Source organism: Delphinapterus leucas, chromosome 15, assembly GCF_059928025.1.
Source record: "Delphinapterus leucas isolate spDelLeu-1000000601 "Yukka" chromosome 15, BTC_Dleu_Yukka2, whole genome shotgun sequence".
Taxonomy (NCBI): domain Eukaryota; kingdom Metazoa; phylum Chordata; class Mammalia; order Artiodactyla; family Monodontidae; genus Delphinapterus; species Delphinapterus leucas.
In genome coordinates, this window is record NC_143143.1 from 75,235,901 (window position 1) to 75,263,684 (window position 27,784).

The 27,784-nt window shown below is 39.3% G+C and overlaps 1 protein-coding gene and 1 pseudogene across 10 annotated transcripts in view; one reads left to right on the forward strand and one right to left on the reverse strand.

The window, feature by feature from the left end:
- The window catches only part of NCOA3 (nuclear receptor coactivator 3), a 119,027-nt gene that overhangs the window by 78,936 nt on the left and 12,307 nt on the right, over positions 1–27,784 (forward strand). For 4 of the 10 annotated variants that reach the window (XM_089897023.1, XM_089897024.1, XM_022564997.2 and 1 more), the window contains 16 exons: positions 349–433; positions 11,068–11,172; positions 12,046–12,218; positions 12,696–12,796; positions 13,995–14,169; positions 14,836–15,024; positions 15,196–15,297; positions 16,397–16,537; positions 16,809–16,956; positions 17,705–18,096; positions 18,277–19,148; positions 20,160–20,295; positions 21,274–21,468; positions 22,590–22,847; positions 22,931–23,057; positions 24,327–24,498. In XM_089897023.1, coding sequence (XP_089753149.1) covers positions 11,087–11,172; positions 12,046–12,218; positions 12,696–12,796; positions 13,995–14,169; positions 14,836–15,024; positions 15,196–15,297; positions 16,397–16,537; positions 16,809–16,956; positions 17,705–18,096; positions 18,277–19,148; positions 20,160–20,295; positions 21,274–21,468; positions 22,590–22,847; positions 22,931–23,057; positions 24,327–24,498 — 3,267 coding nt within the window. In that variant the 5' untranslated portion in view covers positions 349–433; positions 11,068–11,086. The remainder of the gene's footprint in view (positions 1–348; positions 434–11,067; positions 11,173–12,045; positions 12,219–12,695; positions 12,797–13,994; positions 14,170–14,835; positions 15,025–15,195; positions 15,298–16,396; positions 16,538–16,808; positions 16,957–17,704; positions 18,097–18,276; positions 19,149–20,159; positions 20,296–21,273; positions 21,469–22,589; positions 22,848–22,930; positions 23,058–24,326; positions 24,499–27,784) is intronic. The other 6 variants (XM_089897025.1, XM_089897026.1, XM_022564996.2 and 3 more) reach the window with 2 other exon arrangements.
- Positions 7,792–8,346, reverse strand: LOC111170160 (ubiquitin-ribosomal protein eS31 fusion protein pseudogene; annotated as a pseudogene).

Here is a 27,784-nt window from a genome sequence, read left to right on the forward strand (position 1 = left end):
TGTCTGAAGCTTTTTAATTTGTTGCTGTATGGTATATTTGTAACTATTTGTTTTTCAAATGAGAGCAAAATTGATGTTGCTGTGAACATACATCTTTGTTCTTGGTATCGTGTGCCTCAGGGATCACCATTATTCCCTGTTCCAGTTGCTTGCTTTGTATTGCTTTTCATTCTCACAATAAGCATAAGAATATGTGAGATGTGATTATCCCCAGTTTTTACAGGTGATAAGCTTTTTATAGGTGACAAGTTTGAGTCTAACAAAGCCCCCCCCCCCCCGTTGTCTTTTTTATTGTATCATAGTACATCAGCCGTGAAGGATTCAAACCCTTGAGCTTTATTTTGATAGATACCTTGAAGCCACCATATTTTTTGGAATGGGAATATCCAAGTGAAAAATGACATGTCAGAAGGAAGCAGAACTGTTCTACAAGGTATTTAGCCCCTTCCCCCCAATCTTCTCTATATTTTAGGAATATTGTAGTTGGTCAAAAGTACATCTAATGGGATGGGAAGGAAAAGGAGAACTGGAGTTGGAAAAAGGAACAAGGGGAATGGTGGTAGTAGGAGTGAAAAGAGAGAGGAAAGAGTTTGTAATAAAAGTCTCTTACAAGTTTTTATTATGGTTTAGAGCTTATAGCGTAGAAAGTAGAAACAGAAAAGTGTACAAGAGTAGAGTGTAGTGTGTAAAATGTTGTAATAAACTATGGAAAATGCATTAGGATAAAGAAGGGATAACTTTTTCTAATTGGAGAGTTGGGAATGGTCTCACCAGAGGTGACAGTTGAGTTTGATCTTGAAGGATGACTAGGTATTCTAGTATTCTAGATAAAAGAGGGATGAAGGGGAGATCTAAAAGGAAATAAATGACTTAAGGTTACATACAAATAGGAAACGTTTCCATATCTTCTGTCAAAATCTCTTTTAGCACAAGCCACTTGGGTAGTGGAGGTGGTGGTGAGGAAGAAGTACAACTAGATAGTATGTTGTTCAGGAATGAAGCCAAAATGAGGTTTACGAACTTGGGGTTTAGGTCTGTTCCTGTGAATGAGAGAGATTCAGCGTGTTACATTGTAAGAGTCACTGTAACCTTTAAAACAGCTAAAGAATTACCCAGCTAGTTAGTATGCTGTCAGGAGAGGGTAATTTGATTTCAGTGGAATTGGCTTGCTTATTAACTCCCTCTGCACAGTGTGTATTTGTGAACTTCAACTCTGTTGCTCATGTAGAGGTTGAGAAGTCTCTTGGCAACAAGCTTCCAGTTGTAGCTAACACTTGCCTTGGCTAATTGGTACGCCCAGTTCTGGTACTAGAACCTCTGGGGAGTTTGTGTTTGAGTTCAGTGTCATCAGGCTTAAACCGGAGCATAAATGTAAAGGGGCTTTGGGGTCATCCTGTTGATTGAGAATGAAAAGGCAAGACATACAACAGGAGAAGGGAGAATGAAACCTTGTGGATGAAATAGCTGTTAATTCACGTTTGGATGCCTCTCAGCTCAACTTATGTATTAAAAATAAGATATTTTATTGCTCCCTGCTAGCCCTTTTCCAAATTTGCAGACATTATTAACTAAAGATAGAGGAAAAGAATGACCAGGACCTGAGATTTACACTGTTTTCTGGCATATGTCTACACCAAGGTAGTTTATTGTAGATACTGTTTATATGCATTTTCTCTGTTTTCAAAAAACTGTATGCTGGTAGATTTCCTATCAGCTGTGCCTTCATTTTAACACTTACCAAATAATGTTGTTATAATTGTATGTTCCTCTCTTCTGCTTGCCTGAGAGTTCTAGCAATGTGTGGTGTCATTTATCTCTCTTTCCTGGTGCTCAAATGGTCTGGGCATGCAAATGTTTGAACGGAAATGGAATTAAATTTAAAAAATGGATTGCATTAGGTGGTTCATACTTTATCCTACTAAACATGACAGGTTATGAACAACACAACAAAAGGATATTGCAAGTTAGCTTTTATTTGAAACTACCCCCCCCGCCTTGTCTCCTTTCAGTTCTTATCCTTTATACCAGGGTTGAATTAAAGCATAAAGGTAGGAGATACTCACTGGAAGAGTCATCTGGTTGGTGAGGAAATGTCCATAGTGGCTCCATGTTTATTGACTTTTCTTCCCCTGCCTCCTCTTGTCCCCTAAACACACACAGGTTCTATTTTGTGTCCTTTCTTTGCTCCATGGTGCTGGTTCTCTTGGAGCTGCACAGAAGATTGAAATAAACCTCTCATTTTATATTTTGGAAAATATAATCTTGTAGGATTAAGCCTAACTGGTGATGACTATATACTAAAATTGTCTTTTGAGTAAGAGCATCAATTTGCAACTTGTATTTTGGGTAGTTCGTTTATGTATGGATGTCTCATAAATCTTTCCCGAGGGTAATTTTTTTTCTAATTGGCTTTGATCAGCCTCTGCTTTTACATAATGCTTCAAGCAGTTTTCGGTAAATCAGTTCAAATCCACAGTTGTATGAAAATTTCCTTAAGTTACTGGGATTCTCAGGAGACACCCAGAAATACTCCCTAATTGGCGTATTTAATCATACCTTATATAAATCAGGCAAACAAGCCTGATGAATAAACTGAATTACTGGGGGGATATTCAAAAGTTCTTGGCTCCAGCATTTAATCTTAGAAAACCCAAGAATGAAAATATTTGACAGATTATTTTGGGTATAGTTAATGTTTTTCTGATCTAAGTTTCCTTCTTGCCATGTAAGCCACTAACTGTCGGTTTCAGTTGGAAATAAAGGTCATGGTTAATAGTAGACCACCTCAGAGGGCCATTTATCTGGTGATCTGTAGAGTAATCGTTGGTTTTTAGGAGTTTGAGGGGAATAGCAGCATTGGTACGTGCTGAGCTGGAGCGTCTCCTTGCCTCTGACCCTAATACTGCATGCCCCTAAACACTGCATGGAACAACTTCTCAATGTCCTTACTGATGAGCTGAGACATTTTCTGGTTAATTGGTTGGAAATGGTGTGACTCAACAGTATAAGTGGTTTATTTTTTTGGGGGGGGTGGTGGATAAAATGCCCAAGGAACATTTGGTACATATTTTGTTGATTATAAAGTCTGAAAATATTATAATCCCAGCTCTGGTATCTAGTATCTGTGTGTGATCTAGATACTTCTTTATCTGTAAAATGAGAGTAATACATACTTTGGAGGGTCGTGAGAAATTATACAGAATATGTGATATGCCCAGCACTGTACTGCCACAAAAGTTATCTGTCCTCTTCCCTCTCCCTTATTAATTTAGGAAAATAAAATATTTTAGTTGGTCTTCAGGCCATTTGAGATTTACTGGGTAACTTATCTCCTCCCCATTTTGGCATGGCATGGCATGGCATGGCTTTTCTTAGGGTCTCCCGGCCCCCCCCCAATAACTTCTTGCTCACCTGATGGACACTAGCATTGTTGATTGATGTCTCTTCCTTTTGGACAGGGAGTACTTCCTGTATCTTTGTCCATCTGGCTAGTTTGTTGTACATAATCAAGATTTCCCATCCTGTCTTAACTGTGAATAACCAAAGGGAAAGCTAGTTAATGCTGCTAAGCCACATATCATCATTTTCATGGCTTTTGAGCTGGCGGATATAATTCTTTGTTGCTTTTAGAGTTAAAGCATGTTCATTTTCTAGCAGTTTATTGTGTTCTGTGCATGTCTAAGCTTAAACCTGTACCACAGCATGATTGTTTTATGTAGAAAGCCCTATAGTATTTATAGAGAAATTTTATCCAATTGCTGTAAGATTCTTGTTCATTTTAAATCTGATTTATCATGAATCTGCTTATGACTTTTCCAAATAATATAGAAATAGGTAGCATATTTTGAGAGCATTGAATTTATTGTAAATTGCTATTATTCTGTATTAAAGTAGTTGTATAGAGTATGTTGCTTAAATGTAATCTTAAAGTGTGCATTGTCATATTAATATATTTAAGTAGTATAGCATAGAACTTTTAAGTAGAAATATTTTATACAAGGAAAATAATTGTAAAAATGGCTCAAGGATCTAGACAGTCCAGTTCACATTGAAGGATAGAATACATTTTGGGTCTTTGGATCCGATTCACCTGGAAGTGTGGTTGAGGTGTATCTCCAGTTTAACAGTCAGTTGGGGGACATCTCTTCATTAGCAATGCAAATTAAAACTACAATGAGGTATCGCTTCACACTGGTCAGAATGGCCATTATCAAAAGAGCTAGAAACAATAAATGCTGGAAAGGGTGTGGTGAAAAGGGAACCCTCCTACACTGTTGGTGGGAATGTAAATTGATACAGCCACTATGGAAAACAGTATGGAGGTTCCTTAAAAAACTAAAAATAGAACTACAACATGACCCAGCAATCCCAGTACTGGGCATATACCCTGAGGAAACCATAATTCAGAGAGAGACATGCACCCCAGTGTTCATTGCAGCACCATTTACAATAGCCAGGACATGGAACCAGCCTAAATGTCCATCAACAGATGAGTGGATAAAGAAGATGTGGCACATATATACAATGGAATGTTACTCAGCCATAAAAAGAAATGAAATTGAGTTATTTGTAGTGAGGTGGATGGACCTAGAGTCTGTCATACAGAGTGAAGTAAGTCAGAAAGAAAAACAAATACCGTATGCTAATGCATATATATAGAATCTTGAAAAAAAAATACTGATGAACCTAGTTGCAGGGCAGGAATAAAGAGGTAGATATAGAGAATGGACTTGATGACATGGGGTGGGAGGGCGAAGCTGGGGCAAAGTGAGAGTAGCATCGACGTATATACACTACAGAATGTAAAACAGTTGGCTGGTGAGAAGCAGCCGCATAGCACAGGGAGATCAGCCCGGTGCTTTGCGATGACCTAGAGGGATGGGATAGGGAGGGTGGCAGGGAGGCTCAAGAGGGAAGGGATATGGGGACATGTGTATGCATATGGCTGATTTGCTTTGTTGTGCAACAGAAACTAACATGGTTTTGTGAAGCAATTATACTCCAGTAAAGATGTAGAAAAAAAAATGTGCACACACAGAAATACATGTATGCACCTCACTATTGGATAAGAGTACAGGTTGCCCAGGGGTAGGGCAGTTATATATAGTGGTCCTAATTTCTTTTCTACTCAACTGTGTAGATGATAATCTTTAATTGTAAGGAATCAGAATTTAGAAGGGGCTCAATATTAATAGACTGTTCCTGTAGTCAGAGATACTGGGAGACTCTTGTGCTATATTATTTCCCATTTGAATATGGATTTTACCAATTCCATATATTCTTCAAACTAGATGGGTTGTAATTTAAGATGTAAAAATGTAAGCTGTACAGTTACTGATCTGTGTTTCTTAACCTTTTGAACTTATTGGCGGGGCGGAATTGATCTACTCATAGGCCTGGTACATGTTCTGTCCCCCTCTCCCACCCTAATTCTTGACTAGTGACTGAAAATGGTCTAGATTTAGTGTGTATATGCCAAGCATTTACCTTTCATACCTTCAAAAGAATAATTTACCAAACTAGATAATATATCCCCCCAGATAAATATAGTTTGAGTCTGGCTCCACCAGTGAGTAGACAACAGACTTGGCAAGTAAAACAAATGCTATTTATACTTTTTTCTGTTCATAACTAATACTAATGCAAAATAAATAGAAAACTGTACATAAAGAATTTGTCATAGTCATCTGTGCTCAGGAATTATTATATTATTGTATGTGCTGAAACTATTTTTTGGGGGGTGTGGGAAATGCTTCTGTTTATTATTTCTAATGTTGCACATTTTCTTCAGCCAAATGAAATTTAAAGGATGTATTTATTCTACTTTGATTTTTTTGTTATACAGTATTTTGTCATTCAAACTTGGACATCATGTGGTTTTTTACGCATGGTACAGTGATTGTAGTACCAAGGTTTGTCCCTATCTAAGAACTAGAAAAAGAAATCTGTCAAGCCTGTTCCTAAAAAAATAGAATGTGAAAATTATTTTATATCTTAGTTATATTGATATCTTCATGTTTGAGTAAACACCACTACCGTGGTTTTACTTTTTATTTTTCTATTTTTTAAATATGTATTTATTTATTTATTTAGGCTGTGCCGGGTCTTAGTTGTGGCACGCGGGATCTTTAGTTGCAGCCTGCGAACTCGTAGTTGCAGCATGTGTGTGGGATCTAGTTCCCCGACCAGGGATCGAACCCGGGCCCCCTGCATTGGGAGCGTGGATTCTTACCCAGTGGACCTACCAGGGAAGTCCCACTACTGTGGTTTTAAATTAGGATCTTGCATTGGTACATTTCTGGATAATTACCTCTGTTACTAGAGATCATTGGACTCTGTGAAACAGTAAACTTGGTAGCATGTAGACTGCACAGTCATGTGCACGTTATAGCTTGTTGTTCTGCCACATCAAGAGAAGGGGCCACATGTGTATTTGGACATAGGTAGACATATTTAGGTTTCTCTTATATGCACATAAACATTGACTTAACATGAATGACATGTATGCACTTCTGGTTTACATGATGATAATTGTGATTATTTTTTTTCATACTAAGATTGTCATGGTTTTGATTCTCTATTGATGTAATTTACGTCTCTAAAATTCATTTCAGTGACATCCTATATCAACCATAGCAGTAAAAATTTTAAAAGTTTAAAGTAACCTTTGAACTTTTATAGAAATCAGAATGGAGGAAAATCTGTTTTATAAAATATGACTTGATGAGTTGAATGTTCCATTTACTCAGTACTTTTCAAGGCGTACTTATTGATCACCTCTTATATGCTAGGCACCTTAAACTGTACTGGAGATTCAGCTTATGTGTAACAGCAAGGTAAGGGAATAATACTGAGAACATAGAATAAATTATGTCTTTCAAATTAAATGCTGTTATCCACTAAAGAGTTCATTACTCAGTTTTGAGGATTCAGCTTGTGTTTAACGTCAAAGTAAGGAAATAGTATCTAGAATGTGGAGTAAATTATATTTTTAAAATAAAATGCTATTACTCACTGGATGGTTGGCCACTCAATTTAAAAATAACCTTTGAATGAAACAAATATAAAACTAATTGTATTGAGTCGTGACTACTCTATTTCTGTTTTTTTTAAGCTAATTTTTATTGGAGTATAGTTGCTTTACAATGTTCTATTTCTGTTCTTAAGAATCACTTTTTCTTTTTAAACATGAAAATTGGAAATCAAAACTGAACATACTTTTTTTTTAATAGATCTTTATTGGAGTATAATTGCTTCACAATACTGTGTTAGTTTATATTGTACAACAAAGTGAACCAGCCATATGCAGATGAATTTTTTAAGTGGTAACTTGAGAGCTCTGCTGCCATTAAACTTCCTTTGTAGGGAACAAGTGTCAATATGTTGTAGCTTCTTTTTAGGCAAGGTTATAATACCAATTCACACAAACCAATGTTTCTCAGTCTGGGGGTGGGGGAGGTTCCTTCCCACCCCCAGGGGTCATTTGGCAATGTCTGGTACTTTTGGTTGTGGGGAGGGGTGGTGTGCTACTGGCAGCGAGTGGGTACATACAGACCAGGGATGCTGTTCATCACCCTATGGATACACAGGAAAGTCCCTACAACCAAGAATTATCAGTCAAAAATGTCAATACTGCTGAGGTACAAAGAAACTGGCCTGTATCTAGACAGCTGGTATCAAATACAACATAATTCTGCCAAGTACAGGTTACCTAAGAAAATAGTGCGATTAATTTGATGCTTAAAACCCACTTTTAAAATCACTGGAATAAAACTCAACATTTAACGTTAGTTCATTAGTTCATGTCTTTTATTAACCAATATACAATCACTTGTCTTCTGGTTTGTTGAAACAATAGGTCAGACAACATTTGCCACAATAATGTCTGTCAAAGTGGCTGGCCATAAAAACTCCAGCACCACATTCATCTGAAGGGCGCTCCCGACGAAGGCGACTGATTTTGCCATTCTCATCCACCTTATAGTGTTTCAGGACAGCCAGCTTAACCTTCTTTCTCTTATGCTTATTCTTGGGAGTGTTGTAAGACTTCTTCCTTATCACCACCACGAAGTCTCAACACAAGATGAAGAGTGGACTCTTTTCGAATGTTGTGGTCAGACAAAGTACGTCCATCTTCCAGCTGCTTGCCAGCAAAGATCAGTCTTTGCTGGTCAGGAGGAATTACTTCCTTGTCCTGGATCTTGGCCTTTATGTTTTCTGTTGTATCCGAGGGTTCGACCTCGAGAGTGATGGTCTTCCCCGTCAGGGTCTTCACGAAAATCTGCATATTGGCGGTGGTGCCACCGCAGATGGTGGATCCGAAAAGATGAACATACTTTTAACTTTATTTGGAAATAATTTTAAAGTTAAAGCAAAGTTGTAAGAGAAAGAATAGTACAAAGAATTTTAAAATTTCTGCCCAGCTGAGATTCAACCAGTGTCAACAATTTGCTGGCCTCCTTTCTTTTCTCTTCTTCCCTTCCCCTCCTCTTCTCCTGTTACTCACTCACTCACTTACTTGTATGTAATCCCCCCCCCAACATTGGAGGGTCCTTTGTGTACATAATGGCTTTTTTGTCCTAAATACTAAGAATAGGGATAGCCTCTTAAATAACCACAGTACAGAAATAAACTTCAGTAAATTTAACATTGGTAAAATACTTTATCTATTGTCCATATTCTAAATTTTGTTAGTTGATCCAATAGTGTCGTTTATAGCATTTTCCCCCTCTAGTACAGGATCCAGTATAGGATCAAATATTGTATTTAATTGTCATTTCTCTTTAGCTTCCTTTAATCTGGAATACTTAAAGACTTTGTCTTTTATGACATTGTCATTTTTGAAGAATATAGTATTGTGGCATTGTGGGATCTGGTTACACTTTATTTTTAAATGTTATTTTTAAAAATTTATTTGGCTGCATCGGGTCTTAGTTGTGGCAAGCGGGCTCCTTAGAGTTGTGGCAGGGAGGCTCCTTAGCTGCGGCTCCAGGGCTCCTTGGTTGCAGCACATGGGCTCCTTAGTTGTGGCACGCTGGCTCCTTAGTTGTGGCACACTGGCTCCTTAGTTGTGGCATGCAAACTCTTAGTTGTAGCACGCATGTGGGATTTAGTTCCCTGACCAGGGATCGAACCTGGGCCCCCTGCATTGGGAGCGCAGAGTCTTATCCACTGTGCCACCAGGGAAGTCCCCGTGGTTACACTTTAAAATCATGACATTAAGCCACATTAGTGGGGGCTTCCTTGATGGTGCAGTGGTTAAGAATCCGCCTGCCAATGCAGGGGACACGGGTTCCAGCCCTGGTCTGGGAAGATCCCACATGCTGCGGAGCAGCTAAGCCCGTGCGCCACAGCTGCTGAGCCTGCGCTCTAGAGCCTGCGAGCCACAACTACCGAGGCCCATGCGCCTAGAGCCTGTGCTCTGCAACAAGAGAAGCCACTGCAGTGAGACGATGGTGCACCGCAACGAAGAGTAGCCCCTGCTCGTTGCAACCAGAGAAAGCCTGTGCACAGCAGTGAAGACCCAACACAGCCAAAAATAAATAAATAAGTAAACAAGTAAATAAATAAGCAAGCCACATTAGTGAAAGTTATTTTAAGTTCTTTTCTCTTTTAACTTATGTTGTGAGAAAAAAACCACACCAAGTTCTTAAAACGTATCAGCTTTTCAGCCTTTACATTTTACTATCAAAATTATTGGTAGAATAAATTTCGTTGGTGTTTAATTCATACCTAGAACATCTGAAAGATGATAATGTAATCTAAAACTTCCCATTTTGATTTTTTAAAGCTACATATTTTAAGTTTGATGAGGATCTTGTGTAAAATTTTGCATTTCTATTTGTCTCTCATCCTGGCAGTATTGTGCCACCTAGTGGAAATTTATGTCCTTCAATGTATGTCTCAGACTAGATGGAATGCAAGATGCATTTTAACAAAGGAAGAAAAAGTATTTTGGAGTGTTTGAACTTCTCCGTTGACTTGCAGTTCTTTTTTTTTTTTTTGACTTGCAATTCTTTATAGCAGTGATTGTCTTCGTAAACAAGAGTTTAGGGCAAATAAAATTCTTGTTAAGTGAAGGCTTAGTAGATGTCTTAAAATTATGAGCCACTGAGTATTAAAATCTGCTCTTTTTTCAACAATAGCCTGCATTTATTTTATCAATGCAACTTTAACTAAGGCATATTATATTTCCATCAGTTAATATTAAAATAATTGTTGTTCTGTGGATCTTCTCAAAATCCTCCCACCTGGAGTTTTATTGTTGTACATCAAATTTGTAAGCAGAATGTATGGAGTTTACATGTTATTTACACAATCTCAGTTTATTTTGAAGTAGCAGAAGAAAAACACATTGGATGATAAATACTAAAGAAATGGTCTAAGGAAAAAATGTGCTACCTTGAAAATAGCCTGAAAATAATTTAGGTATTTATCATTTGAAGACTTCTTACCAATTGACAAGATAAGATCTTATTTGTGTATAAGTAAAATTTAGGATTTTATCAGTTGGAGAGTTGACAGTCTCTTTTTCTTATTAACTATGCAGAAGATGCCTTGTTCTTTGTGAGGTATTCAATATACGCATTTTTTTACATCTTTATTGGAATATAATTGCTTTACAGTGGTGTATTAGTTTCTGCTTTATAACAAAGTGAATCAGTTATACATATACATATGTTCCCATATCTCTTCCCTCTTGCGTCTCCCTCCCTCCCACCCTCCCTATCCCACCCCTCCAGGCAGTCACAAAGCACCGAGCTGATATCCCTGTGCTATGCGGCTGCTTCCCGCTAGCTAACTACCTTACGTTTGGTAAATATACGCATTTTTACTTAGTCTTGAGAAACATTTGTCCTGGGGTTGGATGGACATTCTGCATAATTAAACTGGAATATGAACTCTTGAGGTCTTCAGAACAGTTGTGTACTATAAAGAATTTTGAGAATTATCTAACCATTTAGGGAAAGCAGTTCTGAATTACAAAATGCAGCCATTCAAGCATATGACACCTTTATGAGAGTCATGAATATTTTATAATGTTTGTATCTTATTATTCTTTCTTAGTTGCTGATGTATATTCAAGATGAGCGGATTAGGAGAAAACTCCTTGGATCCACTGGCCCCTGATTCACGAAAACGCAAGTTGCCATGTGATACTCCAGGACAAGGGTAAGCAGTTTATCTCCTGATACTTCACCAAGGGCGCCTCCCCCGCCTTTATTTGTTTTGAAGATACCATTTCAGCTTTCTTTATTTGCATTTTCTGGTTAGATTTGTTTGTTTTTGTCTTTGTTTAAATAATATGATTTTGCTTTGTAGTAAGTACAGTGGTACCGTGATGAGATGGGGACATTCTTATGTTATAATAGAGGCTTTATGGCTGATTCAGATAGAAATGAGAATATTATACTAACTGTGTGATATTGTAAGAAGCATTTCTCAATAGAGGACGTAAGAGTTAGGAGTAGCTCGACAAGATTATTACAAGTAAGAATCTTTAGTATCCTTTAAGAACATGTTATAAGTTGATATTTTGGCAATTGTGGGGTTTCATCATTCTTTTCCTGAATGAAGTTAGAAGTTTAAAAAATAGAAATAAAATATTCTATTTTATGCAGTGATACTTCATAGCTTTTTTAGTATTTGCCAAGGTCAATATCACTTGAATTTCACTGTGATGGTTGCAAAATAAAAAAACCTATAATTCATAAAACCTCATAATTAATAAGTAGCTATTACTGTTTTTATTATTTGTTAATTTTATTGTCTCTTCGTGGTAAAGACTATTTATCCCCATTTTCCAGATGATGAAATGAGACTAATGCCTAAGGCCACTAGGCTAACAACAGGTGGATTTGAATTTAGGTTTGCATGAATTTCAACTGTATTGTACTAGGTCTCCAAGACAATGTTTTGGTAGTCTTTATGGGCTGAATTTAGTTTGTTTATATATGAGTGTAATGGTGTTGTGTAGGTACTGATTCTGCTCATAGCTCTTTTGTGATAGGTATATTTATGGCCTTTTCCCCCCCCTTCTCCCAGCCTTACCTGCAGTGGTGAAAAGTGGAGACGGGAGCAGGAGAGTAAATATATTGAAGAATTGGCTGAACTGATATCTGCTAATCTTAGTGATATTGACAACTTCAATGTCAAACCAGATAAATGTGCAATTTTAAAGGAAACAGTAAGACAGATACGTCAAATAAAAGAGCAAGGTAATACAAAGTAAGAAAACACTCAAGTCTTTTAGAAGGAACTTGTTAACTGTGTTCACATTTGCCTTTTGCTACCTGTTGCTTAGGTGGGAACTGCTGCTCCTTGAGGGCTGTCCTCTGTGGGGCTAGATGGACAGATGAGTTGACCAGCTTTGCTCTTTAGGAAACAGTCACCAGGATTGGAAGAAGGCCAGTGTTGCTCACCCTGTCACTTGTTAGGTCCCTTTCAGGAAGCAATGGGATAGTACATTTAGTAGGGAAAGAAAATTTAGAGTATCTTCTGTCCTCCTGGGTGACTTGGAAGTTTAATTTTAACCTTTAAAAACTGTAGCATCATTTTCTTATCAGGAAATGTGTATGTTCTTATGCACATCTGTGTGCGTGTCTCTTTGTGTCTGTTCGGGGAAAAATTTGAAGGTGGATTTAATCTATAACTGATGTATATGCTATTTGTAGTATTGCCTTATGTCTTTTTAGGAAAAGCTATTTCCAGTGATGATGATGTTCAGAAAGCTGATGTATCTTCCACAGGACAAGGAGTTATTGATAAAGACTCCTTAGGACCACTTTTACTTCAGGCAAGTACAAGGTTTTAGCTATATGATAAGCTGAGTTGATTTAAAAAGAAAGAAAGAAAGAAATTTTGGCTAGGATATGAGAGCAAAAGGAAAATGTTTCTTTTCATGAGTACAACTCAGTATTCTGAATATGATGATAAAAAATGCTCATATATTTAAAATATACATAACTCATGAGGTCCTGTGGTGCCCTGCCCCCTGCAATAAAAATGCATTTGGGCATATTTTAGCTCAGACCTTTTTGTGTATTTTTGCATAATTGATAGTATGGCACACTACAATTTTATATTTTTGAGGAAGTTTTAAGACTTAAAATACGTGTTTTTTGTAAGTAGTTGTCTTCAATAGATTGAGTTAAGCTATAGCACTTACAGAATGTTTCTTTTTAAGTCATGACCTGAAGCCCTTTATTCAGGTTCACTTATCAACTGTTTTTGTTCCAATTAGTTTGTTCCAGCTACTTTTTAGTTGATCAGTTCAGTTCCTCTTTGTAAATTCTCACTAAGGAATGGTATAGTTCCTGTAGCTTGACTTGGTAACAAATGGAAAAATGGGAAGCACTAAGGATGATTTTTCATATTTTTAAAAACTCCTTTGAAGAAGTAATTCTTCAAAAATTAGATTAGATGTTATAATTCAGATTTTGTCTTTACTGTCATCTTTTCAAATTGTCTTTTTCATACAGCCCTGTATTGATGGTGCTAATGTTAATAGAAATGATGGCTCACAGTTGTTAAATCAACAGTTTTTTTCAAATTCTATTTAGTACTATGGCTGGTGTCTTAGTCTGCTAAGGCTGCCATAACAAAATACCACAGACTGTGTGGCTTAAACAACAGAAATTTATTTCTTACAGTTCTGGAGGGTGGAAGTCCAAGATCAAGGTGTTGGCAGGCTTGGTTTCTCCTGAGACCTCCCTCTCTCCTTGGCTTGTAGATGGCTGCCTTCTCCTTGTGTCTTCACGTGACCTTTTCTCTGTGTGTGTGCATTTCTTGTGTCTGTCTCTCTTCTCATAAGAACACCAGTCCTATTGGATTAGAGCTACCCTTATGGACCTCATTTAACCTTAATTACCTCCTGAAAGGCCCTATCTCCAAATACAGTCACACTGAGGTTTAAGGCTTCAACATATGAATTTTGGTGGGGGAAGGGATACAGTTCAGTCCATAATAGCCAATATTAACATATCCCACTTCAGGCATTGGATGGCTTCCTGTTTGTGGTGAATCGTGAAGGAAACATTGTGTTTGTGTCAGAAAATGTCACCCAGTACCTGCAATATAAGCAAGAGGACCTGGTTAACACAAGTGTCTACAATATTTTGCATGAAGAAGACAGAAAGGATTTTCTTAAAAACTTACCGAAATCTACAGGTAGGCTTTTAATGTGTATCTTCCTTTTTTAAAAAAATATTTATTTATTTATTTGGCCGTGCTGGATCTTAGTCGCGGCACGCGGGATCTTTGTTGCCGCATGCGGGATCTTCGTTGTGGCACGGGGGATCTTTAGTTGTGGAATGTGGGATCCAGTTCACTGACCAGGGATCGAACCTGGGCCCCCTGCATTGGGAGCACAGAGTCTTAGCCCCAGACCACCAGGGAAGTCCCTGTATTTTCTAAGTAAGTTAAAAAAATTTCTTTTTCTTGATCATTTCTTAGAAAATTGAATATACCTTTTAGAAAGCCAAGTGATGATTTATGTAGAACAGGGCAAGTGGTAGATAGCAAAATTTCAAATACGAATTTAGAGTTTGGTATACATTTCATGGGTCTAAGATATACAGTGAGTTACAAAATAGAAGTGAGATACCTGTTGAATTTGAATTGAAATTATTCCAGTGTTTTATATATTGCCACTTTGAAATGTTATTGTAGAAATTACTATGGAAGATGTATAATGAGAAAATATGTATAGCTTAAATTCTTCTTCTTTTTTTTTTTTTAATTGGAGTTTGGTTGATTTATAGCTTAAATATTTGATGATAGTCATGGACTGAATTGCCAGCTTTTAAAAATATCCTTTCAATTTGTTTTCTAAAGTTAATGGAGTTACCTGGACAAATGAGACCCAGCGACAAAAAAGCCATACATTTAATTGCCGTATGTTGATGAAAATACCACACGATGTTCTGGAAGACATAAACACTAGTCCTGAAATGCGCCAGAAATATGAAACGATGCAGTGCTTTGCCCTGTCCCAGCCACGTGCTATGATGGAGGAAGGAGAAGGTGAGAGTCATCACATGCTTGTGGTGATTATCAAACAGTAGCAGCCAAACTTGTAGTTTTGTAATTTCCATGGTAATTCTTCCTACTGAATTCCATGTTCTTACTTGCCTATTGAATAGACACATCCAAAGGTTAAGTATAATCCTTACCTGGTTAAATTTTCTATTGCAGATTTGCAATCCTGTATGATCTGTGTGGCACGCCGCATTACCACAGGAGAAAGAGCATTTCCATCAAATCCTGAGAGCTTTATTACTAGACATGATCTTTCAGGTAAAAACTGTGCGTGTGTGTATGTTTTGTTCATTTTGAAAATTTTTATAAAAGTTAACTTTTCTACAGCCTGCACTATCATTTAAGTGCCTACACTGTAACGAATACTTTGCATGGATTATTTCCTATGTTTCTTATAATATTATTTTTTAAAATTTAATTTTTTATTTTATTTATTTTTGGCTGCATTGGGTCTTCATTCTGTGCAGGGGCTTTCTGTAGTTGCGGCGAGTTGCGGCGAGCGGGGGCTACTCTTCCTTGTGGTGCATGGGCTTCTCATTGCGGTGGTTTCTCTTGTTGTGGAGCATGGGCTCTAGGCACGTAGGCTTCAGTAGTTGTGGCACGTGGGCTCAGTAGTTGTGGCTCGCTGGCTTTAGAGCTCAGGCTCACTAGTTGTGGCCCATGGGCTTAGTTGCTCTGCAGCATGTGGGATCTTCCTGGACCAGGACTTGAACCCGTGTCCCCTGCATTGGCAGGTGGATTCTTAACCACTGTGCCACCAGGGAGGTCCCTTATGTTTCTTATACAACCCTAGGAGAGATTCAACGAAACCTTGGGCATTTAAGTTGGGTGTGTTTGACACTTAAAATCCCTCAGATAAACACACAAAAAAATGTAGACGTGGGCTTCCCTGGTGGCGCAGTGGTTGAGAGTCCGCCTGCTGATGCAGGGGACACGGGTTCGTGCCCCGATCCGGGAAGATCCCACATGCCGCGGAGCGGCTGGGCCCGTGAGCCATGGCTGCTGAGCCTGCGCGTCCGGAGCCTGTGCTCCGCAATGGGAGAGGCCACAGCAGTGAGAGGCCCGTTTACCACACACACAAAAAAAATGTAGACGCACCTGGCTTTCTCTCCAAATAGCATTTCAAACCAGAAGACAGTATTTCTTTTCTGTAACTTCAAGTCCATTTTTCATAAAGAAGTGCACTTCAAAAACACGGGTAATTTAATGGGAATTACTGGGAGTAATTCTTGACATCAACATGAATTTCAGTTTTGGTCTGCCCTTTTTTTGCCCATGAGAGTAAAGAATTAAAGTCAGTGCAGTTGATAATGCACAATGATGAAATTAAACACAGTGGCAATTTTCTGTTTGATAGGAAAAGTTGTCAACATAGATACAAATTCACTGAGGTCTTCCATGAGGCCTGGTTTTGAAGATATAATCCGAAGGTGTATCCAGAGATTTTTTAGTCTTAATGATGGGCAGTCATGGTCCCAGAAACGTCACTATCAAGAAGGTAAAGAATTTGGAGGTTAATTCTGGATCTTGTTTGTCATTGTGTTTGATGTGCTATAGAGCAATAAGTATATACGTGAGCATAGTTGTTTTTGTCTGTGTGGGGTAGGAAGATGATTCTTGAGCATTCTTATGTTAGCCTAATTTTGGTGGGGTCCAGTCTTTCACTGGATTTTGAAAATGTTGGATTTGTATATTTCCTTTCTGTTTTCTCCTGTATGCATTTGTTTTGCCAGTTGTAGTTACTAGTAATGGGATATTTTCTCCAAAAGCTTATATCCATGGCCATGCAGAAACCCCAGTGTATCGATTCTCATTGGCTGATGGCACTGTAGTGACTGCACAGACAAAAAGCAAACTCTTCCGAAATCCTGTGACAAATGATCGTCACGGCTTTGTCTCAACCCACTTTCTTCAGAGGTAATGATAGATTACTTTGTATTCTCATTAAATGCAGAAGTGTTCTCGAGATGCTTTATTATTAGTGTAAAAAGGGAGAAGAAAAATTAAGAAGAAAAGCAGGCAGTGGTTGGGTTTGCTGAAGTGCACTTAGATTCCTAAAGTATGTTTTCTTTAAGGTTATATTTTTATGTGTAAATGAGGATTTGTTCATTAATTAATTCCTGGGAAAGCTGGAGGGTGGGAAGGCTAGTGGATAAAAGAATACATAAAATCTGACTACCTCTGTTACTTTTCATTTCTAATGATATATTACATTGCTTTTAGGGATTGAATTTAAAATTTGAAGGTAGACTTCAAGAAGAAATAGTTACTGTTGCTGTTGCTAATGGTAAATGAGCAACACAGGAAGGAGCAGGATATTCACCCATTAATTATCTTGAGTAATTTGCAGGCGCCTCCAGGTTAACCCCTTGGTATATGAGAACTCTTGTAAAGCCCCACTGAGATTCCAGCTAACATAGCTTTGGGCCCTTCGTGGCGCTCTGATGGTGTCACTCATTTAGATTCTGTGGCTTATTAAAAGTATGTTATTAGATTAATAACCGATCAGTGTCTAGATTGTTATTGTCACTAGGCATTGGAATGGCGCCTAAGAAGTTAAGTTTCTGGGACACTTACTTCATCCTTAAAAAAAAAAAAAATCTGATGCAGGCTTTTAACGCATGCCTGTAATTTTTTAGTAAAACATTGTTCTGTTTCTTTGCAGGGAACAGAATGGGTATAGACCAAACCCGAATCCTGTTGGACAAGGCATTAGACCTCCAGCAGCTGGATGCAACACTTCGGTAGGCAGCATGAACATGTCGCCAAACCCCGGCTTGCAGGTGCTGAGCAGCAGGACCTACGGTGTGGCTGAGCCCGGCGCCATGGGGCAGATGAGTGGAGCCAGGTATGGGCCTTCCGGTAGCATAGCTTCAGTGAACCCTGGGCCAGGCATGCAGTCACCATCTTCCTACCAGAACAACAACTATGGTCTCAACATGAGTAGCCCTCCACGTGGGAGTCCTGGTCTTGGCTCCAGCCAACAGAATATTATGATTTCTCCGCGTAATCGTGGGAGTCCAAAGATGGCCTCACATCAGTTTTCTCCTGTTGCAGGTATTTGTGTTACATTTCCTTTTCTTTATTTTTTTCTTATTCAGTAATTCTTTTCTATCCATACCACTGTAATTCTTGTAAAGTTAATTCATTTTAAAACAGAAACTTTGAAGTGTTAAGTAGTGTTTTGTTATAGCATCTGACAGTCTAATTCTTTTCCTGACTTCTCTCCAAATGCAGGTGTGCACTCTCCCATGGGATCTTCTGGCAATACTGGGAGTCACAGCTTTTCTAGCAGCTCTCTCAGTGCCCTTCAAGCTATCAGTGAGGGAGTAGGGACTTCTCTTTTATCTACTCTGTCTTCACCAGGTCCCAAATTGGATAACTCTCCCAATATGAATGTAAGTCAACCAAGTAAAGTGAACAGTCAAGATTCCAAGAGTCCCCTAGGCCTGTATTGCGACCAGAATCCAGTGGAGAGTTCAATATGTCAGTCAAATAGCAGAGATCACCTCAATGACAAGGAAAGTAAGGAGAGCAGTGCAGAAGGGCCAGAGAATCAGCGGGGTCCTCTGGAAAGCAAAGGTCACAAAAAATTACTGCAGTTACTTACCTGTTCTTCTGAGGACCGGGGTCATTCCTCCTTGACCAACTCGCCCCTGGATTCAAGTTGTAAAGACTCTTCCATTAGTGTCACCAGCCCCTCTGGGGTCTCCTCTTCGACGTCTGGAGGAGTGTCCTCCACATCCAGTATGCACGGGTCACTGCTGCAAGAGAAGCACCGGATTTTGCACAAGTTGCTGCAGAATGGGAATTCACCGGCTGAGGTAGCCAAGATTACCGCCGAAGCCACCGGGAAAGACACTAGCAGTACAACGTCTTGTGTAGAAGGAAACGTCAAGCAGGAGCAACTAAGCCCTAAGAGAAAGGAAAATAATGCTCTGCTTAGGTACCTGCTGGACAGGGATGATCCTAGTGACACGCTCTCCAAAGAACTACAGCCCAAAGTGGAAGGCGGCGTAGATAGTAAAGTGAGCCAGTGCAGCAGCTCCACCCTCCCGAGCTCAAGTCAAGGGAAGGACGCCAAAATTAAGACAGAAACAAATGAAGAGGTAACTTGTCTTCTGTATATTCTAGCTTAGGCACTGTATTTCAGCATTGCATTTCTGTGTTAGAAAGACAATGTGTTATGCACAAATTCTTACCTTCTGTTTTAGGTTTATTTAATGGAAGTTAATCTGGAGCTGTCACTTTTTCGGTAGCTCTTCTGAGCATCAGTAAAGTGTATTATGATGCAGTGTAGAAATAATCAGATATGTATGCTTTCAAATGTGACTGTACCTCATTAGTAGGCAATTTGAAATCTTTCATGGAAGTTTTTATTATTGGAATGAGCACATTGGGTCATTAAGTGTATGGTAGAAATGGGAAAAACCTTTTGTATTAGGCAACAGAATTTTGATTTTTACCTAAGATCAAGTTTCATATACATGATCACATTCTATACAAGCACTTCCCAGACTCCTCTTGAGGAACACTATTCTGGAAGACGTTAATATGCACCTGAGAAAATAAAGTCTTGGAGAAGTCCTATTGTTAGGATGTGTGTTTAACTTTGTTTAAACTTTGTTTAGTGTTTCCCAAATGTATTGACCAAAAGCCCTTTTTAAAGCATAGCTATGAATATCTTGTTGAACATCAGCTTATTTTTTTACTATTATTATTAAAAATTTTTAAAAAAATTTTTATTATTAAACATACATGTTTTCAGAAGTATGTGTAGAGGCAGACATCTCTGTCAGCTCATGATTCTGACTAATGTTTGCTGGAAAATATCCTGCAGTTTGAGAATTAAACATATAGGGTAAATTAAAAAATGCCCCTTTGAAAGCACCTCCAAACCCACGGATTTATCCCAGAATTTTCAACTGTTTTTACTTTCAAGGAAGTAGTGTAGGGATAGGGGTCATAATCAGCTAGCTAGCCTCTAAGTTGGGTGTTACTATTTCAGGTAACTATTGTGTTTTACTTGTTCCCATTTCATCTCTTTTCCTCTGATGAGTATGTTTTATACCTATGTATCTAGTAATGTACACAGGTTAATTAAAAAAAATTATTTTCAGGGATCTGGAGACTTGGATAATCTAGATGCTATTCTTGGTGATCTGACTAATTCTGACTTCTACAGTAATTCCATATCCACAAATGGTAGTAATCTGGTAACCAAGCAACAAATGTTTCAAGGAACTAATTCTCTGGGTAAGAAAGAACTAGATTTTATTCTTGCTGCCTTTGAACTTTTCTGCACACCTGTTTGTACTCTTAATTAAAACTAGGATCCAACTTTAAAATGTGCACTCCACCTTAGTTTCTTTTACTAATTTATAATGTAGGTGATTTTAAAAGCTTTTTGGACAGTTTCCCATTTCTAACTAATATGATGCCAGTAATCACAGGGCTTATAGGAAAATGTTCTTCTCTGGTTGCTGCAGGTGAGTAGTAGGTACTCTGTACCTACTAGTACCTTTATTTGTCTTAGGCACAGAGAATTGGATTAAAAAGCAAATCAAAACCTGTCCTTTGACACTAACTTACTTTGGTGTTTGCTGGTTCTTACCCAACCTCTGTCCTATAGCTGAGTGTTTCTTGATTCATCAGTTTAACAAGGATATATTATATGTATCAATTGAAAAAGAATAATCCACAATTATCTGGAAAGGTGGTTATTCAGTTTTAGTGGCACTATTTCCGAAACTGAGATGGAAAGTTAGATCAATCAAATAGGTTAGAAAAAACAAAAAGAAAAAGGTTTGGAGGAAATTTTGTTTTACTCCTTGGTTGATTAGAGGGCAACTTATCTGGTTACATTTAGTTGTAAAATTTTAAACTTTAAATATGCATGTTAAAGAACTTCCAGGAGTTTGAAACGTTGGTAAAATTTTTACTGTTAAGTGAAGCAGAATATGAATGACCATATCAGGCTAGAGAACAGTGCCTAATACTTCAGCCAACACCGAGACTCTTGTTTTTTACTTTATTTGGAATACAAGGCTTCTTTTTTCTTTCTTCTTTTTCTTTCTTTTTTTGGGGGGCTTATTTATTTTGTAAAGGAAGATAGTGTTTATTTTGGTAAGAAAGACATTCTTGGGTGGGTGGTATTTATGTCTTGTACTTGATTATTTATGTACTGAATCATCAGAGGATATTTATGTATTGTGCTTTTATGTTTTTTAACAGGTTTGAGGAGTCCACAGTCTGTGCAGTCTGTTCGTCCTCCATATAACCGAGCAGTGTCTCTAGACAGCCCTGTTTCCGTTGGCTCAAGCCCTCCAGTAAAGAATATTGGTGCTTTCCCCATGTTACCAAAGCAACCCATGTTGGGTGGCAATCCAAGAATGATGGATAGTCAGGAAAATTATGGCTCAAACATGGGTATGTTATTTCTTTTTTTTTTTTTTAATTTTATTTAAAATTTTATTTATTTATTTTTGGCTGCCTTGGGTCTTCATTGCTGTGCGTGGGCTTTCTCTAGTTGCAGTGAGCGGGGGCTACTCTTCTTTGCGGTGTGCGGGCTTCTTATTGCTGTGGCTTCTCTTGTTGCGGAACACAGGCTCTAGGCATGTGGGCTCAGTAGTTGTGGCACGTGGACTCAGTAGCTGGTGGCTCCCGGGCTCTAGAGCGCAGGCTCAGTAGTTGTGGCGCATGGGCTTAGTTGCTCCGTGGCATGTGAGATCTTCCCGGACCAGGGCTTGAACCCGTGTCCCCTGCATTGGCAGGAGGATTCCCAACGACTGCGCCACCAGGGAAGTCCCTGATATGTTATTTCTAATGAATATTAATGATTAAAAATTTCTTTTGGGAAAAGCAAATTTAAAATACTTAATTGGAATTAACAGGATTTTGAATAACAGTAGCATGTTTCTTTCATGAGTATTCTTCATTTATTCTGTGTCTTGGTGATTTAAACTCTCAAGGAGACTTTCAGTCCAAGACATTTTCTTCTTTGGCCACGCTGTGGGGCATGAGGGATCTTAGTTCTCCTACCAGGGATTGAACCTGTGCCCCAGGGAAGTCTCGCAAGACATTTTCTAATCTGTAATGAATACATGGCAATACAGGCATACCTCAGCAGTATTGCAGGTTCTGTTTCAGACCACCGCAATAAAGTAAATATCACAATAAAGCGAGTCACGTTAATTTTTTGGTTTCCCAGTGCATATAAAAGGTAGGTTTACACTATACTGTATTGCGTGCAATAGCGTTATGTCTAAAAACAAATGTACGTACCTTAATTTAAAAACACTTTATTGCTAAAATATGCTAATCATCATCCGACAACATAGGGTTGCCACAAACCGTCAATTTGTAAAGAACGCAGTGTCTCGGAAGTGCAATACAGTGAAGGTATGCCTGTGGCGGCCTATCAGAAATGTCTCAACAGTTGGCCAGCCCTCTTTTTAGAATGACAGAGGCTCATGTGTCTGATGACTGTTACCTGTATGATACAAGAAGAATTTCATTGTAACATGGAAAATACCTAATTTCTGTTTTAGGTGGACCGAACAGAAATGTGACTGTGAATCAGACTCCTTCCTCGGGAGACTGGGGCTTACCGAACTCAAAGGCCAGCCGAATGGAACCTATGAACTCGAACTCCATGGGGAGACCAGGAACGGACTATAATGCTTCTTTACCCAGGCCTGCCATGGGTGGCCCGAGGCCCGCCTTGCCTCTGCGGCCCAGTAGCATCCCGGCGGGGAGGCCGGCCTTGCAGCAGCCGCAGACGCTTCAGATGCGTAAGCGTTCCTTCCGTAAGAAAAGAAAATGAGGTGTTTTAGGCTAACTTTCGCCTTTGGCTTATTTGAAACTTTATCCTTTCTTTTTGTTCCCCCAGGGCCCGGTGAGATTCCCATGGGGATGGGGGTCAGTCCTTATGGCCAAGCAGCACCATCGAACCAACCTGGTTCCTGGCCAGATGGCATGTTGTCCATGGAACAAGGCCCTCATGGGACTCAAAATAGGTGGGGCTCTATTACGTGACCCTGTGGAAAATGTAAGCATTGGATTATCTAGAAAAGGGTGAGAGCACAGGAACACACCTGAAAGAGAATGAGAAAAGCTCTCTGTAATTGAGGTACTCATTGCCGTCTGTGTGTAAAAGCGAGGCTGAGTCTGAGACAGCATGCGTTCATGGGAGAGGGAGGAGACAGGGCTGTATCTCTCAGCGATCGGGACCGTTGAGTGGTCACACCTGGGAGCCTCCATGTGCCATGGTCGTCTCTCATAATGTAACAGTCCTCCTCCATGAGGAGAGGGATAAATTAGCACTAGTTTGACAAGGTAAATGGTCCGCAGAGGATGAGCCTCAGTTTTCTGGAAAGTTCATTTTTTAGGATTCGATAATTCTTTTCTAAAATTATTTAAAACGTTTCAGGGATGAAGGTGAAAGTGAAATATAGCACGCTTTTATTTTTGTGAAAGAAAGATTGTGGGTTATGTCTATTTCATTTTTAAAGTTTGGTCAGTAACTCATTGGCATGAAAGAGGCTACCTGTCACTGTCAGCTCTGACTTGAGTTCTACAATAAATTAAGCAAAGAAAAATGAATTGATCTGTTGAGTAGACAGAAGTGTAACTACATGAGCTTGTTAACTTGAGTGCTTCTCTACCCAGTAGAGAACAAATAGTTTCATCACAGAATTTTTCTGAGACTGGATAAATGTCTAGCTCCATGCCCCTGTGATGTGTTGGAGAACTGTGGCATTGCTGTGGGGTTTGTGTTATACTTGTACGGGGTTTGTATTATACTTGTCGATACATGAGTTCTGTGGGCCGTGTATGAAACAAAGTTATTTTGGTAGAACCCTGGGCTCAGTTCAGCATTTCTGCCTTTTTTCCCATTCTTTTGTTGATTTCTCCAGCCTGCAATATCCTAACTACTACCACTTCTGTTCTTGTAGGGTCTTGAAAACACCACCCTCCTCATCCCTCCAATCTCCTTTCCTAAATCTCTGCTATCCTCTAAATGTCAGGGGATCTAGCAATTACATTTTGGTGGTGGAATTGGGAGTTCTAATCTAGATACGGTGGTCGAAGATGACCTGGTGAGGTTTAAAATTGTGGGTCTTAAATTTAAATTGATGCCATTTGTTCTTTTCTGCTACTCTGTTTATTATTTACACTTGTATTATTTGAGTTATTGCATATTAAAAATACTGTGTGGGGTTACTTTGATCTTTTTTTTTTAAGAGGAAAAGCACCATTGAAATTGAATCTAAGTCTCTTTTTAGGCCACTTCTTAGGAGTTCCCTGGATGATCTCCTTGGGCCACCTTCTAACCTTGAAGGCCAGAGTGATGAAAGAGCATTGTTGGACCAGCTGCACACACTCTTGAGCAACACAGATGCCACAGGCCTGGAAGAAATTGACAGAGCTCTCGGCATTCCTGAACTTGTAAATCAAGTAGGTAGCAGTACTGTGGACGTAGAAACGTGTGTGTGTGTGTGTGTGTGTGTGTGTCTGCGTGCATGCGTGCTCGCATATATCCATGAAGCCATGTACAATAGTGCCTATATGTGTATCTTTTCTTTATGTACAGCACTACATTCATGGATACCAGCATTAAATTTAGAAAATATACAATTGTGATAGAACTTCCAGCAACTTACTGTTTTATAAAGATGTCAGATTTTAGGCAATCATAGAAATGATCCACTAAAAGTACTATACAGTTTTTAAAATGCTGCTTTTTGCTTATGTTGAATCCTCATTTTTATAATTACCTCTTTCTACTATCTGGACAACCAGTGTATACTCTGAGGAGGCAAGCTTTTTTTGTGTTAAACAAAACCTGTTTACACTGGTAAATCTGTGAATATCCCAACAACATCATCTCCTATGCCTAGTTACCTATTCAGCCTTATGAAAATATGCCATTTACAAATCTGTATTTTTTTTTTTTTTTTTGAAACATACATTTTGTAGTGGATCTTTTCATTATAGGATGTGTGTTTGGGGGCACTTGTGTAAGTCTGTGTGTTTAATGATAAATGGGAAAGATCCTCAGGGTTCTCAGGCTTTGTTGGGGAGACAAATGTGTATAAAAAGAATTACATTTCAGTGTGGCAGACACTGCACAGAACTTTTTAAAGGGTGGTTGAGAAACATGGAGCAGTGATGATGTACACCTGGGGGTACCAGCTACCTGTGACCCTGACCGAGGAGCCGTGTCTGACCTGGCTGGGGGAGGAAGTGAGGGTTACATGAAGACCGAGAAGCTTTAACTGCCACTAGAATTTGTTTTTGTTTTTGGTCTGCGTCGGGTCTTAGTTGCGGCACTCAGGATCTTCGTTGAGACATGGCGGTGCAGGCTCTTCGTTGTGGCGCGCGGGCTTATCTCTAGTTGTGGCGTGCGGATTTTCTCTCTAGTTGTGGCGCGTGGGCTCCAGGGTGCATGGGATCTGTAGTTTGTGGCACACGGCTCTCTCATTGAGGTGCATGAGCTCAGTAGTTGCAGCACGTGGGCTTAGTTGCCTCGCGGCATGTGGATCTTAGTTCACCGACCAGGGATCGAACCAGCGTCCCCTACATTGGAAGCTGGATTCTCTACTGCTGGACCACCAGGAAAATCCCCTAGAATTTTATTTAAGCTGGAAATAGTTTTCTTTGTCTTCATGTAAAATAGTTAACGGTCCTTATATAAAAATCTGACAATCACAAAAGTACGTATTTTTTAAAAAAGTTGAAAATCCTCCATAGTCTTGGCACAAAGAATCATAAGTAACTTGTGTGTGTATATTAAAAAAAAAAAGGAAGCAGACTTTTAAAATACTTTTGTGGCCTGTTTTACTTTATGAAAGTCATCGTCAGTCATCTTTTTTGTTTAATGTATACATCTTTAATTTTAATGGCCAAATAGTATCCATCTTATTGAACACTATTTAACCAGTTATCTACTGATGAAAATTTAATTGTTCCTAAATACTTTCTGTTATAATTCTATGAATTACTTACATCTTGTTCACTTTTTCTGTTTTCCTAGCTACAATCCAAGAGAAAGGATGATTGGGTTAGAGGGCTTATTTTAGAGGTTTATATACATACTCTCAGGCAGTTTTCCTAGATGGTCGTATAGCTGCTTTTCCACAGGAGGGTGTGATGACTCCAGTCCATCACCCTCACCAGCACTGCTGCCACGGCCCACGAAGATGAAAGAACCCAGAGTGTGAAAGAGCAAGTGACGGGACAAATATTGAGCATGATTATTCTTTCAAATCCTTGCCAGTCTGATGGGCAACAAAGATTCTTGTTTTAATTTGTATTTCTTTCATTAGCAAGATTGAAAATACTTTATATTTTTTGGCCATTGAGATGTGTTTAATAGTTTAATAGTTCTGATGGGGTTTTTATTTTGTTGATCTGTAGTGATGCTTTAGTTACTGATTGTTGATTACTTCATTTAACAAATATTTGTCTTCTATATGCCAATCAGTCTTTCCTTAGAGACTGAGGAGCAATAGTGAACAACCTGTTTCCTGCTCCCAGAACTCAGGCAGGGAACCACACAGAAGTAGACATGGTGAAGGAGAGGTTACGAGGAGAGGCATATGATGCTCTGAGACCTTTAAATACAGGGACCTTTTCTTAGGATAGGGTGGGATGTCAAAAATTTTCTCTAGGGCTTCCCTGGTGGCGCAGTGGTTGAGATTCCACCTGCCAATGCAGGGGACACGGGTTCGTGCCCCGGTCCGGGAAGATCCCACATGCCGCGGAGCGACTGTGCCCGTGAGCCATGGCTGCTGAGCTTGTGCGTCTGGAGCCTGTGCTCCGCAACGGGAGAGGCCACAACAGTGAGAGGCCCGCGTAACGCAAAAAAAAAAAAAAAAAATTTCTCTAAAAATGCATGTTTGCCGGATGACTGTTAACCTGTCTATATTGTAAATAGTTTGCCCAGTTTCTTTTTTTTTTATAAATTTATTTATTTTTGGGTGCATTGGGTCCTCATTGCTGCATGCAGGCTTTCTCTAGTTGCGGCGAGTGGGGGCTACTCTTCATTGCGGTGTGCGGGCCTCTCATTGAGGTGGTTTGTCTTGTTGCGGAGCACGGGCTCTAGGCGTAAGGGCTTCAGTAGTTGTGGCATGCGGGCTCTGTAGTTGTGGCTCGCGGGCTCGAGAGCGCAGGCTCAGTAGTTGCGGTGCATGGGCTTAGTTGCTCCACGGCATGTGGGATCTTCCTGGACCAGGGCTTGAGCCCATGTCCCCTGCATTGGCAGGTGGATTCTTTACCACTGTGCCACCATGGAAGTCCATCCAGTTTCTTTTTCGTGGGGGCTTGTTTATAGTTTTGTTCTTTAGTTTAAAAATGTTTGTGTTTTCAAAACCAGGATTATGAGATAAAGAATAAGTGGGGACTGACTTGAATAGTCAGGAAAGGTTTTTCTGGAGAGATGACATGTAAGCTGACACCTAAAGGATGAGAAAGAGCTAGCTAGGCAAACAGCCTAGGGAAAGAACAATCCAGAAGAGGTACAGCTAACTCAAAGTTGCTTGGGCAGGAAAGAGCTTGCGGGTTCTAGGAAGTGGCTGAGGTTGGTGAGAACAGAGAGGGAGCCGCGTGAGATGACGTTGGGGGAGGTACATGGGGGCTAGGTTCTACAAAGCCGTCTTAAGAGTTTGGACTTTTTCTGTGTATTGGGAAGCCATGGAAGGATTGTAAGCAGCGTAAGGATGAGACCACTTTTCCTTTTTTG